The sequence below is a fragment of the Pleurodeles waltl genome, chromosome 6, assembly GCF_031143425.1.
Source record: "Pleurodeles waltl isolate 20211129_DDA chromosome 6, aPleWal1.hap1.20221129, whole genome shotgun sequence".
Classification (NCBI taxonomy): Eukaryota; Metazoa; Chordata; class Amphibia; order Caudata; family Salamandridae; genus Pleurodeles; species Pleurodeles waltl.
The window spans coordinates 1,590,453,649-1,590,472,113 of NC_090445.1; the positions used below are offsets into that span (position 1 = coordinate 1,590,453,649).

The following is an 18,465-nucleotide window of genomic DNA, read 5'->3' on the forward strand; positions in this document are numbered from 1 at the left end:
TGACCTGTGCTCAGAAGGCATCCGGGGGTGGGAGTACCAGCTAGTCACCTAGTGATTGGTCATGCTTCTGTGACTTGCGGGGTCACACCATGCTCAGTGTGAGGGGGAGGAGATTGAAGAGGACAATCGTTTTTTTCGCAACCTCTCCAACAAAGAGTGCGTACTTCCAGGCCTGGTGAGTGGCCTTACATTTGAGAGTGCAAATGTTCTGTCGATGGGAGCGTAATTCTATCAACATTTACTGATAAGCAGCGAGTTTACGGCTCTGAGATAAACCCGTTTGTGAAATGTTTCCTTCGTTATCTGGGGAAGCTCAGCATACTTCTATTTAATATTTACGTCCTCTTTCATACCTACTAGAACGCTTCCCTGAGTATGGTCAAACCTATGTGCGCCCAGTTTCTGGCAGTAGCCGTACTGACTCTAACATTATAGTTTCAATCGTTTCCCGCTCTTTTGGGGCCGCAGTGCGTCACAGAAAAGGGATTCTTTTAAATGGAAGCAGTCTATCTTGCAAATACGCGAATGGGCAAAATGTGCACCATCCCCAATTTCACCGAGGAAATTATTTGTTTGAATTGCCTGGAAGTGACGTAAGCGTTCATTCTACAGAATAAAAAATGAACATTCTCCACTGTTATTGCCTCTTTGAGAAACTGCTTCTCTAACAACATAATTTCAGAGTTATGGCCAGAACTTCACTTAATCTCCCGGTGCCTAAAATAATGAATGGGACCTTGTGTAATAACCGGTGCAGATGTAAAGGGCTCCAATGCTTCTATTTGATCTTTAAAAATTGTAATAAAAAAAATTATGGCAAGTATTTACAGTGATAAAAACACACTTTCACTAACAGCAGATCCTATGTTGCTAGACAAAGCTGCTAGAAAGTGCTGTGTAAGCCAGTGTGCACCTATCTACAGCAATACGAATTCAATGTTTTCAAACTCCATATTGTGTTTTATTTGTATGTGTGACAATTAACTCAGTGTTGGGGTAATAGGACCAAGTAATTATATGAAGAAACATATGATTAGACCCTGTAAACTGCAGCTGATGCAGAGGTGTGGAATTTATTAAAATATCTACTTGTCCAGGTGACAGGTTGCTTCTCAAATCTACTTGTCCTGTAAAAAGATCTACTTGTCCCTTTGGTGCCATGTAGTGTGGCGATAAATTATGGCAGCAATCTCATTATGTAAGAGCTCTGATAATAGCCTCTCTGATTATGCCAGGGCTACTACCATAGTAGGGCATGAATACTTGCAGTTTCAATCCCTACTGTAGGAATTTCCTTATTTTGCCACCTTTCTGCAGATCTGCATACTGGGGCTGGAGGAAGCAGTAAGCAATAGTTCCAGGGCTGGAATGCCTTTGAGTCTGCAAACCTACTAACCTGCATGTTTTAAAGATTTTCACCAGCTTCTCTCTAATATTTTCCCATAATAAGAAAGGTTGGACATTTACTCCTGACAATGGCAGAATTAGAACTTCTTCCAGGGTTGGGAAGAAAGTGGCTGAAGGAAAAATTAACTTGCAAATACTCAATAGATTTTCACATGAGCAAATCTACACATGCGTATTTACCCATGCTAAAATACAGTTCACAAATATTTTATAGGGGTAAGCCATATACCATGGGTGCACTTTTGTGACTCTCTTTAAGAATTTGGGGCCACGTGTAGGTAGGTTCAGATTTGCGACCCGCAAATTGCGAGTCAGAGCGACTCACAATTTGCGAGTCGCAAATCCGAATGTAGGATGGTGTCCCTGACACCATCTGTGATTTGCAAGGGCTTCGCAAATGCCCACCTCATGAATAATCATGAGGTGGGTCGCAATTTGCGACCCCCTGGCGAATGGCAGCCCTCACAGGGATGGTGACCTGCTGGAGACAGCAGACCACCATGTCTGTGACTGCTTTTCAATAAAGCAGTTTTTTGTAATGCAGCCCTTTTTCCTTAAAGGAAAACGAGATGCATTACAAAAACGAAAAATGAAACGTTTTCGTTTCATTTTTTCAGAGCAGGCAGTGGTCCCCAGGACCACTGCCTGCTCTGAAAAAATCTTTACAGTGACATTCACAATGGGGAAGGGGTCCCCTGGGGACCCCTTCCCTTTTGCGAAAGTGTTAACACCCATTTGAAATGGGTGCAAACTGCGATTGGTTTGCGCCCGCGTTCGCGGTCACAAAAAAATCCTACATTGCACTGCGAGTCGCAATTAGGAAGGGAACACCCCTTCCTAATTGCGAGTCGCAAACCCGTTTTGCGATTCGGTAACCAGGTTACCGAATCGCAAAACTGGGTTTGTGCATCGCAATGTGCTTTTTGCACGTCGCAAACAGCGAAAGTCGCTGTTTGCGACATGCAAAAAGCTACCTACATGTGGGTCTTGGTCCCTATTTAGGTGTAGTGTTAACAAAGACATTTTGTTTTTATTAAACTTCTATTTCTCTCTCTTTCGGCTGGCTTTACTGTGAGTGATCGCATTCTGCTCTTCCACAAGGAGCATATTGGCACACAAAGTAGTTTTGTTCAGTGTCAGGAGCTACAGTGGCAATCAGTGACGTAATGAAACTGGAGGGTGCCCCTTTGCAAAGAACATGGAGGAGCCCCCTCTCCAGACTCACTCAGGGCAGGTGCTGTGCTGAAGGGGCCCCCTGGAGGGCGGCTGCGGGGCCTTTGTTATGCCACTGGTGGCAACATGTGCTTTTAGAGTTCAAAAACGTTTTGGTTTTTTTTTGCCAGTGTTTGTTACAATGTTGAGGGCCTGGTAGCTCCAAAACAATAAAGTGTTACAAAAGCCATGTCAAAACAAGACACGCATTGATAAAACTAAAAGACTTATAAAAATATGTCAGATCAGTTGGCTTTGTCAGTGTTTGTTTATTTTCATGCTTCCCATAATCGTGTTGAAAATGGTTACACTGATTTCCCATCAGAAATATTTTTGGGAAATACTAGCATGCATCAACACATTTTACTAAATGACACTTCATTTGCATCTAATCAGAGAGCATTCTGGGAGCATTATACCTAAGTATCCTCATAGCCTAAACTTTTCAAACATGTGTATACGCGTTTTTTTGTTTTTGTTTTTGTACTGGAACCAACGTCAATAGTGAAGTGTGACCTTAAAACATTTATTTACAGCACTCATCCTAATAATGAAGGCTTTCAAATAATGAACCATAAATACAAGTTCGAACAGCATTATCTTTTGGAAACACATTAGCTCAACTGCAGAGAGTTCCACTCTCTGTAAATAGGCAGCCAAAGGGTTTGGGCTGCAGAGGGTTGGGCCTACTTGTCCCAAGGACAAAGGAAACATAAAAACTTGTTGCCCTTGACCCCAAACAAGATGTCCTTGGGTGATAGGAATTCCACATCCCTGTGATGAACAACCCTCCAGATCTGGCACTGGTTCCTGAAAGTTGGAAGCAACCATTATTGCTTCCTCTGCTAAAAAAACACCGTCTGGTGACCCAAAGTCTTAAGCAACTTCAGACCGCTTTCTCTTCTTCCCGCAGCTGCTAAACTTCTGGAGGAGAGTCGGGCTTTTGTGTGGGTTGCAGTACGGAATCAGCCCTACTGGAGGTATCAGAACCCATAAAGGAAAACTTTGACCTACGCTCTACAGTTATGGTTATGCTTTTGGATCTGTCCTCGGTGTTCACTACAGTGTCCCATGCTACTGTGTTGGTTGAAATCTTTTTTAAAAGATCACTCCCAGGCAGTCTTTATGCCACCTTTTACTTCCTCATCAAAGCAGTGTTTCTGTCATCTTTTACTTCCTCATCCAAGCCACTTGAGGGTGGCTTGCCTCAAGGTTCGGCACTCAGCCCCACCCTTTTTACTATCCACCTTAAGCCATTGGCTATATTAGTTAAGGCCTGGGGGGGTGCCGGTGGTCTCGTATGCAGATGACACGCAACTCCTCCTGGGTTTTCATGAGGATGTGCCAGCTTCCCCGAGTTCTTTTAAGCTCTGTTAGAAGGTAGTGGTGGAATGGATGGATGCAAGCCGCCTTAAGCTTAATTCAGAAAAAACAGAGATACTCTTTTTGAGCATCAAGACCTCTCCGGAGTCTTGCATATGGTGGCTGTCTGAGTTGTGTTCCTGTGAGGGTGATTCCCCTGAACCATATAACTTACCTGGGACTGACATGGCGTTTGCTCAACTATCACGACCCAGACCCCTATAATGGGAAAATGAAACAAACTGTCAGCAGGGGAGGGGACTACCAACAGCACAAACAATAAAGACAATTGTGTTTCGGGACAGGGGGGTGGAGTCACAACTGTTGTAAACCAATCAGCAGATCAAAGAGGTGGAACATAGGAAGAAGCTGAGGAGCAATGTGGTGGTGTGTGTCACGAGGACACCAGAAGAGCAGAAATCACCTGTGAACTGTGGGGATACTGAAATGAGGGAACCCAAACCCAGAAAGATGTCACCACCAACCCCAACGAGCCTTTCGAGACATGGTCTGAGGAGTGGTGGTCGGCGCCAGAGGACGCCGTCTCATTCGTCACAACTCAGGAGAGTTGTGGCTTTGCAAGTGAGGGACTTGGGAAAGGATCAGGAAGCACAGTGGTGGTTGATTCACATGGCGGGAAGTGGGGGCAGCGTCAGCATTAATGCTGTTGCCGTATTTTGAAAAGGACAGAAACAATGTATAGTAGTGAGTTTGTTTAAAGCATAGGAGTATTTCTTTATTTTCTGGAGCCTTGGTGATTTTATTGGCATGAAAACATATTACTGGTGCACACTGGGGAGTGGCTCCCGTTCACAACGGTTCTTTCCCTGTTTTTGAACAGGGAATTTCTGGCCAGTGGGGAGGAGTGGGTCTCACACACTGAGATCTGGGTGAGAAGGAAACCCCAGTAAAAGGGGCCCTACCACGATATCTGGATGTGAAGAATACCTAGAACTTGGAACCTCTGAGCCCATAAGACATTATAAAATCTCACAGTATCTTGTCATGATAATACCGTTCTTCACAGGTCTTGGTGATCCGCTATATATGTAAGATATAACTTTCCACTCTTTTTTTCCGTGGCCTCTGGCAATGACATCCCCTTGGTAGGAGCTAAAAAAAAGAAGAAAAGAGATCATTAATAAGCCTCATCTATTGTCACAGCCCTGTCCCAGTTAATATCAGTAAAGTATTAATAAAACACCAAAATTCAGAAACCAACTCAGCCTCTACGTCCATATATCTGACCATCCCTCCTACAGTGCTCCTCCCCTCCACCCTACACCCGGCACATGTGGTGAGGAACCTAGGTTAAAAGTTGATTCACATCTTACTTTTGAGCCCTAAATCAAGTATTTATCCGCCTCCTGCTTTGCCACTCTGAGGTCACTCAGAGGGATGCTTCACCTTATTTCGGAGGACTGTCCAAAAATGATCATCAATGCCTTGGTCACGGCCAAATTGGATTATGCCAACAGGCTGTATTTGGATCTGCTTGCCTACCTAATTAAAAGGTTACAAACAATCCAGTGCTCCGCCGCATGCCTTCTCTTAAAAATCCTTCCACATACTCCAGTGTCCCATCACCTGTATCATCTTCACCGGCTTTCTGACACAAGGATGGTGCAATTTAAAGCACTCACGTTAGCCTTCAGGGCCTTTATTCATAAAGGTCCTTTCTATCTTAGAAGAAGAATTAAGCCCTTCTACCAAGCTAGATCCATGAGATCTAATAATCTCAAATTGTTCCAAGTTCCTGGCATTCACAAAACTAGAAGAGGTGATAGATCTTTCATTTACTTGGCTTCCAAATTGTGGAATGTGTTGCCTCTCAGTTTGCGACGTAGCCCCTCTGAAGCTGCTTTCAGAAATAATCTCAAATTTCCACTTTTTGATTCCTGTCTAGTGGGCATCTAGGGTCATGCTTCTAGGTTCTTTTTTTTGTTGGAGCTTTCTGCTAGCACCGGGACACCTCTTTGGAGGCAGCTGTGCGTTCTACAAGTGAAGTAAGTTGAATTGAATTGAACTAATTCTTAATACTGCTATGTCCTGTTTCTTTCCCACAAGAGCACATTACAAGCGTTAAGGAGGCCTTTTTTCCTGTGCCATATTTACAAAGTGGCGCAATGCATGGCTCAATTTTTTTTACGCTAATGCAGCAAGGCGTGACAATAGCATCAAAAATGGTATTGTACATTCGCACAATCATGGTGTCGTTAGGTGGGGTTGGGGCAGCGCAAGAAAAGTGGCGCACCAAAACTGATTCGCCACTTTCTTGTAAATATGGCCCATAGTGTTCTGCAATAGCAAGAATTTTCAGAAAGCATGTTACTTTACAATGCAAGCTGAGATCTCTATGGAGGATGAATTACCCCAGTGTTCTAAGACAAGGCTTTACTTGTGAAACAGTCACCTGATTAAATAATAATAATAATAATAATAAAGAACAAAAATGGGCGCTCCAGATCAGCGAACCTGCACTATACTCAAACCATCCAGACATGATGGAAGGAAAATAATGAAAAGGATGGTATAGGAAAACATTTTGGCTGAGAGTTTTCGGTGCCACAAAGTCTGCAGACTAAAAATTAATGAATGAAACTAGCAGCCCCACAACTTGGGAAACAGATGCAATGACGAACCTAGTAGCGAGGATTTATTTAATTGTTTTGTATTTATTGTAAGTTTCAAACTAAATATACTGTTTTTTTCGTGACTGTGTTAGAAAGAATATATTTACTGTTTCTTGCCCAGCTTCAATGAGGCTACATGAGGCCTATATATGGGTAACCAATTTCTTTAGCAAATGCGCTGTAAGATTCACCATTTGCTCTCTATTTTTAAAAACTTTCTAAGGTGCAGAACCCACCTGAACCCCCTTGAGAACAGTAGAGCTTAATCACTTCACTCACTTGCTCTGCGTAATTCAGGACAAGTAGTTGGGACTAACCACTTCTAAAAGTCACCGGCCACCACTGCCTAAAGTTAGTCACCAAATTTAGAGATGACTACCAGCCCTGCGGTTATCTGTGTACATTGGAAGGACCTACTGTCACAGTGATTTCTTTCAGTGCACGAAATGTTTTGTGAACAGCCCTCATCAAAGTTGATGGCCGTCCACCAACAAATTTAGAGATGACCACCAGCCCTGCAGACATCTCTGTACATTGAAAGGAATCAATGTGGTTCCTTTTAGTATTCTAAATGTTTGGTGGATGGCCGCCATCGGAGTTGATGGCCATCAACAAACTTTTACTATTTTTTGTTTGGAAAAAAACAATGACACTTCACACCCTGCTCGATTTCTCCAAAGAAGGGACGGCCTTTTTTTTTAGCTGTCCCTCACAGCCAGGTGCTGTCAGACAGAAAAAAGCTGTAGCAACAAATTATAGATATGAGCCGGTGTTCATGTTGGCCAGCTCATACCGGGCAAAAGAGCAAAATGTGGGCAACAGTTCTTTTGCAGCAAAACAGCAGCAACATAAACTGGTAAACAGAAAATTATTTCCAAATTTCCTGGGTATACTAGCCATGGGTGGAATGCCATCGGAAAAGTTTGCAAATAAACATGGACTTTTTTGTGGGTATCCATCTGATTGTGTTAGAGGTCCGGTTTCCAACTCACTCTTCACCACCAGAAACTGCCATCATCTAAGATTGGGTGGGGAGGGGAGCAAGGCAAGCACCAAGGCAGCAGGAGTAGCGGGAGCAGCGGAAGCAAGGTTGCAAGTAAGCACCTTTTTTTATTCTTGATCCCCCCCCTGCGCTGCACTACCAATCCATCCTTGCAGTAGCCGCCCCGGCCCTGGTGAAGTCCCTCTTGTAAATGGCCTACATGTGGTTTCGCCTTTATTGTTGTGCGGGTGTATATATTCTTCCTCTACAGCATTCTACATTGATGTGCCCATATTTTCTGCGCCGGTTTATTAGCTGTGGAGTAGAATAAAGCTTTGCCAAACTACAAATGAAATGAACTAATATATTTTTAAGAACTCGTGCTACCATTGATTGAGAGTGAATATTAAAGAGGGTTGTTGATCCCCAGTTCTGTGGTTCTGATGTAATTTCAGGTGGTGGAATTTCATCTTACGCTAATGACCCGCCTGCTGCCGGAGCCAGCTTGAGGAGCTGTCTTGACAAGGCAATAAAACTCATCCCGGAAAAACAGCAGAAGGAAACCCCTATCCTCCTGGGAGCCACTGCTGGCATGAGGCTGCTCAGGTATGTTTTTTAAATATTTTTGTTTGGTTTGGCAAATCAGCTAGTAACAAACAGTGCACAGGCGGTAAGATTGTACATATAACAGTGGATCATTAACTGTACAGTGTACAGCATTTATGGTTATCCTCACTCCTATTGGTTTAACAGCCAAATAATTACAAAAGAATAAAAATGTGTGCCCAAACTGCTCCTCTAATACCCCCAGACTCACCCACATGTGCTTAGATTCAGCAATATAGTTTGCAGGCAAGTCAGAGCAGCGGACCAGTTTGGGCCCATGACAAAAGCTTCCCGAGGGAGTGATCAACTGGCCAGGGGAGGCCCAAGTCTGCAAAGATGGAGCACACTAATTGGCAGACATGTTTCAAAACCAGCCAATCAAGAGCAGAGGACACCGCAAGGCCTAAAAGGGGTGCAGGACGGCACCTTTCCACAGCAAGCGACCTCACAATATTGAGGGCGAAGACAGCACCTTGTGTTTGGAAGACCTGATCTCACCAGGGTAGTAGCATTGAGGCAGAAGGCGCCATGGAGGAGCCCCGTGGCCAAGACTGCAGAAGGAAAATAATTCTACAACGGGAGCAGCGTCTACCTGAACCCAGTGGGGAGAGAGGAGTGAAGGTGCCAGCAGAAGAGATGTGCCACAGCCATGATTGCAGCAGCAGTGCCGAGGAACTATTGGTGGACTGCCAATGGCCCCGACCGGCAAGGAGCCTCCATGCAAACAGGACCTGCGTAATCTGAGGAGCAGCTGAGAGAAGGATGGGAGGACCAGCAGCTAGAGGACGTCATGGTCCAAGGTGATCAGAATCGGTGCAGCAGCAGCACATAACAGACACGGACACCGGGCCAGCAGCTGAGAGGTGAGACAGTGTAGGGCAGGGCTGCGGCTGACAGCACCTGAAGGGGACGGCACAGAGCAAATTGTCATGGGGCTACAGTTTCACACCCTGCCTGCACAGCAAAGCAACTTTAAATATCCTGAGTCACCTGTAGCTTGGTGGTTAAAGCCTGAGACCCTCAAAGTGAAGGTTGGGGGTTCTTGTCTAGGTGTGTTTCGTCAATTCCCTCCCTTACTTGACCTCAGGCGGGACAATATCACGGCAAGGATTTTTCACCACTGCTTTCTTGCATCTCAAATTCCCCGTGGCTTCAGGCACTCCGCTTTTAATTGAGTGAGTGGGACACCTGGAGCCAATATGGCAGCACCCACGGGACAGGTTCAGGAGCAGCTAACAACACAAGATGGTGAGCGCAGGGATTTATAATGAGAGCATAGCGAACTTTGGCACGCAGGTGGGTGTAGTCAACAACACCCAACAGGACCCCCCTGGGCAACAAGGTAACCTCAGCCACACTCACCACAGCCAAACAGGCCCATGGGCAGGAGGGGTTGGGTTTATGGCCCCAGAAACTACACTCTCTGGCATCTCCTGCAAGCAGCCAGTGGTGGGCTTGGCCACCTACCCTTCCCCAGGGCTATACATCATTCTACTGGCCAGGCATGATTGCCTGACTGAGCCAGGCTGTGGCAGGGGCCACCACTGAGCAGACATCAGAAAGGACAGGGCAGAGTCAGGAGTGTCTGATGCAAACAATGAGGTGGGGTGGACATCGAGGAGTGAGCAGGACAGAGCCAATAATAGCAGCAAGGCGGGTGAACAAGGGGCAGTTCAGGACAAACCTCCCACAAAGGGAACCGACCCCACAATGGCCTGGCCAGAAGGGGCAACCCAGGTGTCGGGTTTAGGGGAGCCAGCAAAGGAAAACATTAGACCATCCCTAGGGGACCAGCCCATAACAGCCAGGGAAACAGGCCTTGCTAGCCTCATTCCACTGGCGATGAAAGAGAGGATATGGAGGAAAGTGTTTATAGATATAGTCTCCCTCTTTGAGGTACAACAGACTGGGTTACACTTAACCATGCATGACAAAAAAGAAGAGGATAGACGGGAGAGGCACTGCCAGAGGGTAGAAATTTCTATAGAAAATTGGCTATGGGCATTCAGGACCCTAGCCTGCATGTTTGTAGAAAAATTCCCCGAGGGTGAAGCATAGCTGCGTTATGATGAAGGGTTCTGTGAAAAAATGCAGACATGGCCAGTCATTGAGTGGGACCAGCAGGAAGTAGAGGGTTTCACTAATCACACGGTGACAGCCAGGGAAGGGGTGAGCACAATGGAGCATAAATTTTGCTCCTCCATGGAAAAAAGCAAACTGAAAGGGTTCGCACACAGTGCCAGGGCAAGAAACCAGTCAGGAACCAAGCAGGGCAAGCCTCGTCGACAATCTGTTGGAAATATGACACTACTAATGTAAGTGGGGCAAGCCTGCAAATTTAGACATAGCTGTAGTAACCGTGGAGAGACACACCCAGCAGTTCAGTGTAAAAACTCCAAAGGAGGGTGTGAAGGGAAAGACAGCAGCAGCAAAAAATAAGTCACCTCAGACAGGGCCCGGGAGAGGGGGTCCCCGGGAACCAACATGACTTTACCCACCCCCATCCATTACACTTACTTGGCAGATACCTCAAAAAGAAAGAAGGGCAAATATTCGCAGTGGGATTCATGGTAGGATTCTCCATCCCATGCAAGGGTCCTCAAGCTCAGCGCATGTGCACAAACCTCATATCAGTAAGAGATAACCCAGCAGTGGCTATGCAGAAGGTGGCGAAGGAGCTTTTGTTGGGGAGGGTAGCAGGCCCATTCTGGAGCCCCCCTCTTCATAGTATCCCACTGGGGGTGGTCCCAGGGAAAGAAAAATGCAAATTCAGACTGATCCATCACCTGTCATACCACCCAGGAGGATCTGTAAACCATTAGCTTGACCCAGGTAGCTGATCACTATCCTTCGCCACAGTGGATGATGCTGTGGATAGAATTAAAATGTTGGAAAAAGTGCACTGCTAACAAAGACTGATATCGAGCCCGCCTTCAGTCTCTTGCCGGTACACCCAGATATCTATCATCTGTTGGGGTTTCACCTAGACTGCTATTTGTATTATGACAAGTGATTGCCAATCGATTGCGCCATTTCATGCGCTTATTTTGAATTGTTTAGCACCTTCTTGGTATGGTTTCTGCTGACAAGGTGTAAAAAAAGGGAGTGCATGCATTACCTAGATGATTTCCTATTCATTGGGAGGGCAGGCACCAATGAATGCAAGAGCTGCTACAGGCTTTTGTGGTGCTAGCAAAGGAGCTGAGGGTACCACTGGCGGATGAAAAAACAGAAGGGCCACCCATTTAGGCACAGAACTTGACACAGTAGAGGGCGTTTGTAAGCTTCTGTTAAAGGCATAGAACTTGACCCGTTAGAGGGTTTTTACAGGCTTACCCAATCAAAAGTAGAATAGCTACGGCACAACATCAAAGCCATGCTCACAAAGAGGAAGGTAACACTAGGCGAACTCCAGCTCATGGGCAGGCTCAATTTCACAAATAGGGTGATCCCAGCAGGCAAGCTTTTCACCAGGCGTTAAGCATGGCTAAGCAAGGGGCTAAAGCAGAAGCACCATAGGGTACACCTTACCCAAGGAGTGAAGAAGGACCTGGAACAGTGGCTGGGTTTTCTGAGAAACTATAATGGAAAGCTAATCTGGAGGGAACTCTGGGTCTCTGCGAGGCAACTCAAGCTTTTCACAGATACTGCAGGGGGCAAAGGTTTCATGGCAATCCTGGGTTTGGCATGGACAACAGCACACTGGCCCGTCACATGGGTAGGGTTACCAAAAACATCACAGTGTTGGAACTCTTCCCGATAGTCGTCGCTTTCACCGTATGGGGACACAGACTTGCAAACAGGCAGATCACGCTAGGGTCAGACAACCACACTGTGGTACAGGCGCTGAATGGTGGGAGAGCCTAATGAACCATGGTTGTGCAACTGTTACGTCACCTAACAGGATGTCAGCTGAGGGACAACATTGCAGTAAGGGCTAGGCATATTCCGGGTATTGACAACACAATAGCTGATGCAATATCTCGTTTCCAATGGCAGAGGTTCAGGGAGCTGGCATCTCATGCAGACTCGTACATGACCCCAGTGCCTGGACAGCTGTGGGAATTAGTAAACCCGTCCTGAAGATGTTGGTGGACAACACATTAGCCCAAAAACAGCAGCAAGATACAATAAGTGCTGGGGGGTCTTCCAGAAGGTCACTGGTTCGAGGGGGCAAGGCGAGGTCACCACTGAAGAAATAGAAAGGTTCATACACTGGGCCTTCTTAGTGGGCAGGAGCAAGGCATGGGCACATGCTCACCTCAGCGCAGTCTCATGTTATGCAAAATTGTCCTCTGGGACGTACCCTACCAATTCCTTCTACTGCAGGACAGCCATATAAGGGTGGGGATGGTTACAACCTAGGCACACGGACCAGTGTCTGCCTATTGACTTTTCCACAATAAGCAAACTGGTAGCAACATTACCCAAGGTATGCAAAACAGGACATGAGAGTATGCTAATCAAGGCAGCTTTCATGCTGGCTTTCTTTGGGATCTATCACACCAGTGAGCTTGTTGCCTCCTCCCGGTCAAACCAAGGGGAGGCGTGCGTACAAGGGCAGGAAGTGCTTATGGGGGACCAGTTTAGTACCATTTATCTGCGGAAGTCAAAGACAGACCAAGGGGGTAAGGGGAAGTATTCTCACCTGGATTGCCTAGACGAGGACAGTCTCTGCCTGGTGTGCAGCATGAAGGAATACATGTGTCTAGGCATTCACAAAGGTCTAACCACTTTTCTGGCATGAGGACGGCTCCTGCCTCAGCTGCTTTCAATTCTGTACTGAAAATGGTCATCACCAAAGCCAGACTTCCACATGACAGGTTTGGGTCCCACTGCTTACGTATAGCGCGGCCACAATGGGGCAGCAAGTGGGTTGAGTGACGAACGTATAAAGACGTTTGGTCGCTAGGCACTAGGGGCATTCAAGGGTTACATTCGACCTACAGGCCCCTTAGACTTATTTCTGTTTCTCTCACAGCAGGGCCCCCGGCACTAGGCGAAGAATGCGGATTATTGGCCACTCATACATTACGCGAGCACAGCGGTGGGTATCAGTGTGAAAGAACTACAAAGGACTTGGACTACGAAACACATATGTGACGTGGCTGAGCCAGCCTGGAATGAGATGGGCCCAGCTGCTTCCTGCTGTGCCATGCGCCTTGCGACGGGAGGGGAGGCTGAACACTGTTAATATACTTGGGGGGGAAATTACCTAATGTGCCTGGGGAGAAAGGACTTATTGGGAGCAATGGTGTCAGGTCTCACAGTAGCTTGGATGTTATGGCCCGCTTACATCCTATGGTCTGAAGTTATAGCAAGGTGGGCGGGGGCAAGGATCATCAGGCAGTGGGGAGGTTCAGGAAAAAACAGAATATATCCATGGTGAAGGCATGCATGGTAAACTCTTGGGGTTTCGTGAGGCATGCGTTTATCAATCTCAGGACACCAGGGTTTTATGAGTTGGATGGCATTCACTTGACCAATGTAGGCATGGATATGTTCTTATTAAACATATTAGGAGCTCTAGAACAAATAGTTTTCTTGTAGAATAAGAAAAGGGGGGAGCTGCATGTGGTCAGAAAACCACAGGCAGTGTGGTGGGGGCAAAATAACACATCAACCAGATAGCACAATAGTCTAGATGGAGACCTGCTCAGGTAGTGTCCTTGGGATGCTTCACGGCAAGGACAAAGGAGAACAGGCAATGGCCTATTTTGGGGTCTCAGACTGCCGGCCAAACACACATGCACACTTAGATGCACTCTCCCTCCTCCCCCTCCCACCTCCTGTGGTCCTGCCCCACCTCTCCCTGTACTGCTGGTTGAGCCAGCAGATGAAAAATAAAACGACAGTGCAACTATAGTTTTATTTTTCATTTCCTGGCTCTTGGTCAGCGGGTGACGCTCCTTCTGTATAGCGAAGGAACCTACCCTGTATTTACTACTGTCAGCAGAAGGGCTGGAGCATACGCAGTGTAGCTCTGTATCTTTTGAGCTCAGCTTTGTAGTTACGGAGTACAACAGCTAGCAGCTTACGGAGTACAACAGCTAGCAGCTAAGGTTAGTGCAACAATCTAAACTTTACTCCAGGTAACACTGCAACCGTTGAGCCATCTTTGGTCTCCTGCATCCTCAGTTTTCTGCACCTTTGCCCCAACCAGCCACTGTGCAAGCATTGAAGCTGAGCCACAAACTAATGCATTTCGAAATCCGGGACACCAATGCCTCCACTTCTGGTGGACTGCTACAAGGTAGTTAAAGATACCTACTGTCGCCCTCCATCCCATATAAGCTCCCTGAGCACTGTATTGAGAGACTATGCCTGTGGTATCCAGATAAGGAGATTCGTAAAGTAGTACAGCACCCTTGGTAGGGTTACCATCTTGGAAAGAACCACCCTGGCCATTATTAGTAATTTTGGGGTTTTCCAAAAGGCCAAGGTCCCTTTCAAAGCCTGTATTGCGCTTCTTAAGGCAACTCAGGTATTTAATTTTTACTACCTAACGCAAAGGAAAATGGCCACTTAAGCTCCGTCTCCTCAACACCGCAGTTTCCCACCTAGAACAGGCTAAGATCCCTATCGCTGCTCTAAAATAAAGGGATAGGGTGCTGGAATGTGTAGGGTCAGAGGCTTGGGCCTGCTCTAAAATATAGGGATATAGTTATGGAATGTGTAGGGTCAGAGGCTTGGGCCTGCTTTAAAATATAGGGTGCTGGAATGTGTAGGGTCAGAGGCTTGGGCCTGCTCTAAAATATAGGGATATGGTGCTGGAATGTGTAGGGTCAGAGGCTTGGATCTGCTCTAATATATAGGGCTAGGGTGCTGGAATGTGTAGGGTCAGAAGCTTGGGCTTTGAAATTCTCCCTGTAACCCCTACAGCACCCGAAACACTGTGCCCTTAATCGAGTGCCCGGTGGCCGCTAACATGGCTGTTCCCATCCCTGCAATGTGGCAAGGCCTGTGATTGAGGATCCATCACAATCGCCAGCACACAAAGTAGCAGGGAATACTCCCTACTTCCACTACCAGCTAAGGCAGAGCTCTTCAAACTGGGGGGCGGGCCCCCCTTGGGGGGCCTCAAGTGATCCCAGGGGGGCGCCAAACTCTGGCCAAAAGAAATATTATACAGATAACATGCCTTTGTTTCAAGCAGAAGCATGTTATTGAAGTTTTAAAAAGGTAACCGTACTTAACTGCAATGTTTAAATAGGTTCAAACCTATTTAAACATTGCCATCTTTCTAAAATAATTGTGAAAAATTCTGAGGGGGGGGACAATGATTTTTATTTTTCAACTGGTGGGCGCGGCATTAAAAAGTTTGAAGACCACTGATTCTAACGGAACTAAAAGTGAGTGATTATGGCTCTCAAATTTGCCGCTGCCGTGAGGTTCCCCCTTAATGAGCGAAGACATTATTGGGATAAGCTATAACCCTGCTTTCATCCATGAAACAAGCGTCGATGCCAATATAATCAAACAGTTCACTGCTTTGAACACTCAGCACCTACCCTCCGTTTACGCTCCTCCTGTGCATTGCTTCCACTGTGCATCGGGCGACTTGCTGTGTGGCTTGCTGCGAGACCGCGATTGCCTGTGCCCGACCGGAAGCATCCTCAAAGCCGCCCGGAAGTGTCAGTACGATCAGCAGAACGCGCACACTAACAGTGAGGCCTGCTATCTGTACCCGGTCGGCGCTGTCACAGGCAAACGGAACTCCACAAACTCCACAACATAAAAGTGCGACCCCGGCACTATTCCAAGTTCACCGCAGGGCCGGCAGGCGGAAACAGTGTTTCCTCCCGCCAGCCCTGCGGTGAAGAGGGCCTTAACATTGACGCCAGCTCGGAATCGAGCCGGCGCCAATCTGGCAGTGCAACAGCAACCGTTGCACATTTCACTGTCTGTAATTCGGGCAGTGAAATGCGCGATGGGGCTGTGCATGGGGGCCCCGGGCACCCCCATTCCGCCAGCTTTTCCATGGCAGTGTAAACCGCCATGGAAAGGCTGGCGGAATGGGAGTCCTGAAATGGGAGCTTGCAGCGCTGCCCTGGCGGATTACAACCGTCGGGACCGCCAGGTTGGAGGCTGACTCCAGCCTGGCGGTGTCGGAGGTTTGACCTCAGCGGGTCAGTGGAGGTCGGAATGTGGCTGATCGGATCGCCACTACCGTGGCGGTCCAATGGCCACCCCGAGTCTGGCGGCCTTAAGACCGCCAGACTCGGAATGACCCCCTGTGTGTGTCTGCCAGTCTGTTCACCTTGGAGGGGCTGAGACAGGTGAGAGAGAAAGTCAATGGTAAGCATGACCAAAATTACTTGCTAACTATGTGATAGCAATACAGAGTCTGAGTTCTGCCTCTCTGTCCTCAAACTCACTTCCCCCAGTTAAGGCATAAGGTAAAGCAGATGTGTTTTTAATTATTTGGACACAACCTAAAAATGGCATTCAGGTAGGAAGCAGGTGTTACCATAATATATTAGTAGTAGAGTTTAACTTAGAACAGGTACTTTCGGGTGTCCCCTCCATAATTCCTTCCGTTCCAAGTCCAGGGTGGCACGAGTGTACATTCTGCTCCAGAGTCCTGACAGGCAGTCATAGACGTCATTTCAGGGTCGCAGCTGCGACCCCTGGCTTGTCCTGTGCGACCCCTTGCACTGCCTTTATGACCACTCGCTTCATGGGTGGCAAATTAAATGCCCGGAAAGCTGGCAGCTTCTCCTTATGGATGCCAGTTGGGACTCCGCTCTCTTTGTTTTCTGTCAAATTTTTATTACACATAGTGAATAATAATAAATGATTCACTATTAGTGTAATAAAAACGTGAGAAGATTCCCTTCCATGGCAGCTGAAGTAAGTACAGATGCTTCTAAATGTATGTTGTGTGCGTGCTCGCGGTTGAGAGGGTGTTTATGTGAGAGAATGTGTGTGTAAGTGCAAATTTGGGTGTATGTGTAAGTATGTATCTGTGGGTGAAAGTGGAGGTCAAAGGGTTTGTGATGTCACTTCCGCTACCTCTAGCATTTCTGTGAATTGACGTTCACGCAGACAGTGAGCACAAACGACCAATATTCATGATCAGAAGTGATTCCCTGAGCATAAAAAAGAAGGAAAACGGGAACGCTAAACAGATAGGAGAGATGGCACCGCCGGACCACAAACAAATCAAACACTTGCCAACATTAATGCACAAGCCGAATATTGTACTAGATGCACTGACATTGTTCTACTGTTCGACTTACAAACCTTGAAAAAACCCAAGGTTTATTGTAAACCAACCAAGTGAAAAGTGTCAGCTGAGTCTAAGCTAATTCATGTAGGACTGGGTGGGGTCTAGCAGATGCTGAACTCGGAATACAATCTGGAACACATAAACAATGACTACAGATTTTGGAGACAGATTCTTTGCAGATTAAAATGCCTTGTGTCTTGGCATAATAAATTGAGTGATACATCCACATGATTAGTGTAAAGGCTCACGCCATGCAAATGTGCTAACATTATTTTTGCAGTTTTATATAGTGCAAACTCAGACTAAGAGCATTTGAGGGCTTTACATGTGCGGCAATTTACAAAACGCCAAATCCATTCATAAGTCGAAGCCTACAAGACAGAACAGCTGTCTGGTTTCGAAATACATTCAGGGATTTGAGAAAGATGACCTAGGAGTGCATTCCACCCATTGCATGCCATTGGCTTTTCCTTTTGTCATCTGCACTTGCTTACTTTCTGTTGGATGGCTTCATTTGTATTATGTGCTTATGTTTGACATATGTTTGGTGCTTATGGAGCATAGCCCATTTACAGCCTCTGTGATTGGATCTTTGTATTCTTCCATGAGTGCTTGCTTTACAGGAACAATTTTTTTTCTTATTTGTGAAACACTTGATGAAAGTACGGTGTTTTATCTCTTTCCCTTGTACGCTTCTTTGCCCACTCTCATATCCCTGTATTACACCTATTGCTCTCTTTCGTGCCTGTGGTTCTCTGGCAGCACCCTCCCACTATCCCCGATTCCCCCCTCCCTGTATTCCTCTGTTTAGACCTTGTTTCCTCCTGACCTTCCTATTGCTTTAACCCTTCCCCTAAACCATGCCATGGAAATGCTTTAAAAAAAGCATTTCTGCACTATTTTTTTGAGTTGTTTATGTTTTACCTTCTTGGCTGTTTGCAAAAAAAAAGTATTTCTCCACCAAGAAGTAGATAAGGAATCATTTGGTTTTGGTGGAAAGTTAATCCTGTACCAGTGTTGCTGGAGGTTGA

General features: G+C 46.5%; 1 protein-coding gene across 1 annotated transcript in view; it reads left to right on the top strand.

The window, feature by feature from the left end:
• LOC138301185 (ectonucleoside triphosphate diphosphohydrolase 8-like) overlaps nt 1–18,465 on the top strand; it is a 362,446-nt gene that overhangs the window by 214,564 nt on the left and 129,417 nt on the right. Inside the window, exon 4 of the mRNA XM_069241410.1 lies at nt 8,052–8,202. Coding sequence (XP_069097511.1) covers nt 8,052–8,202 — 151 coding nt within the window. The remainder of the gene's footprint in view (nt 1–8,051; nt 8,203–18,465) is intronic.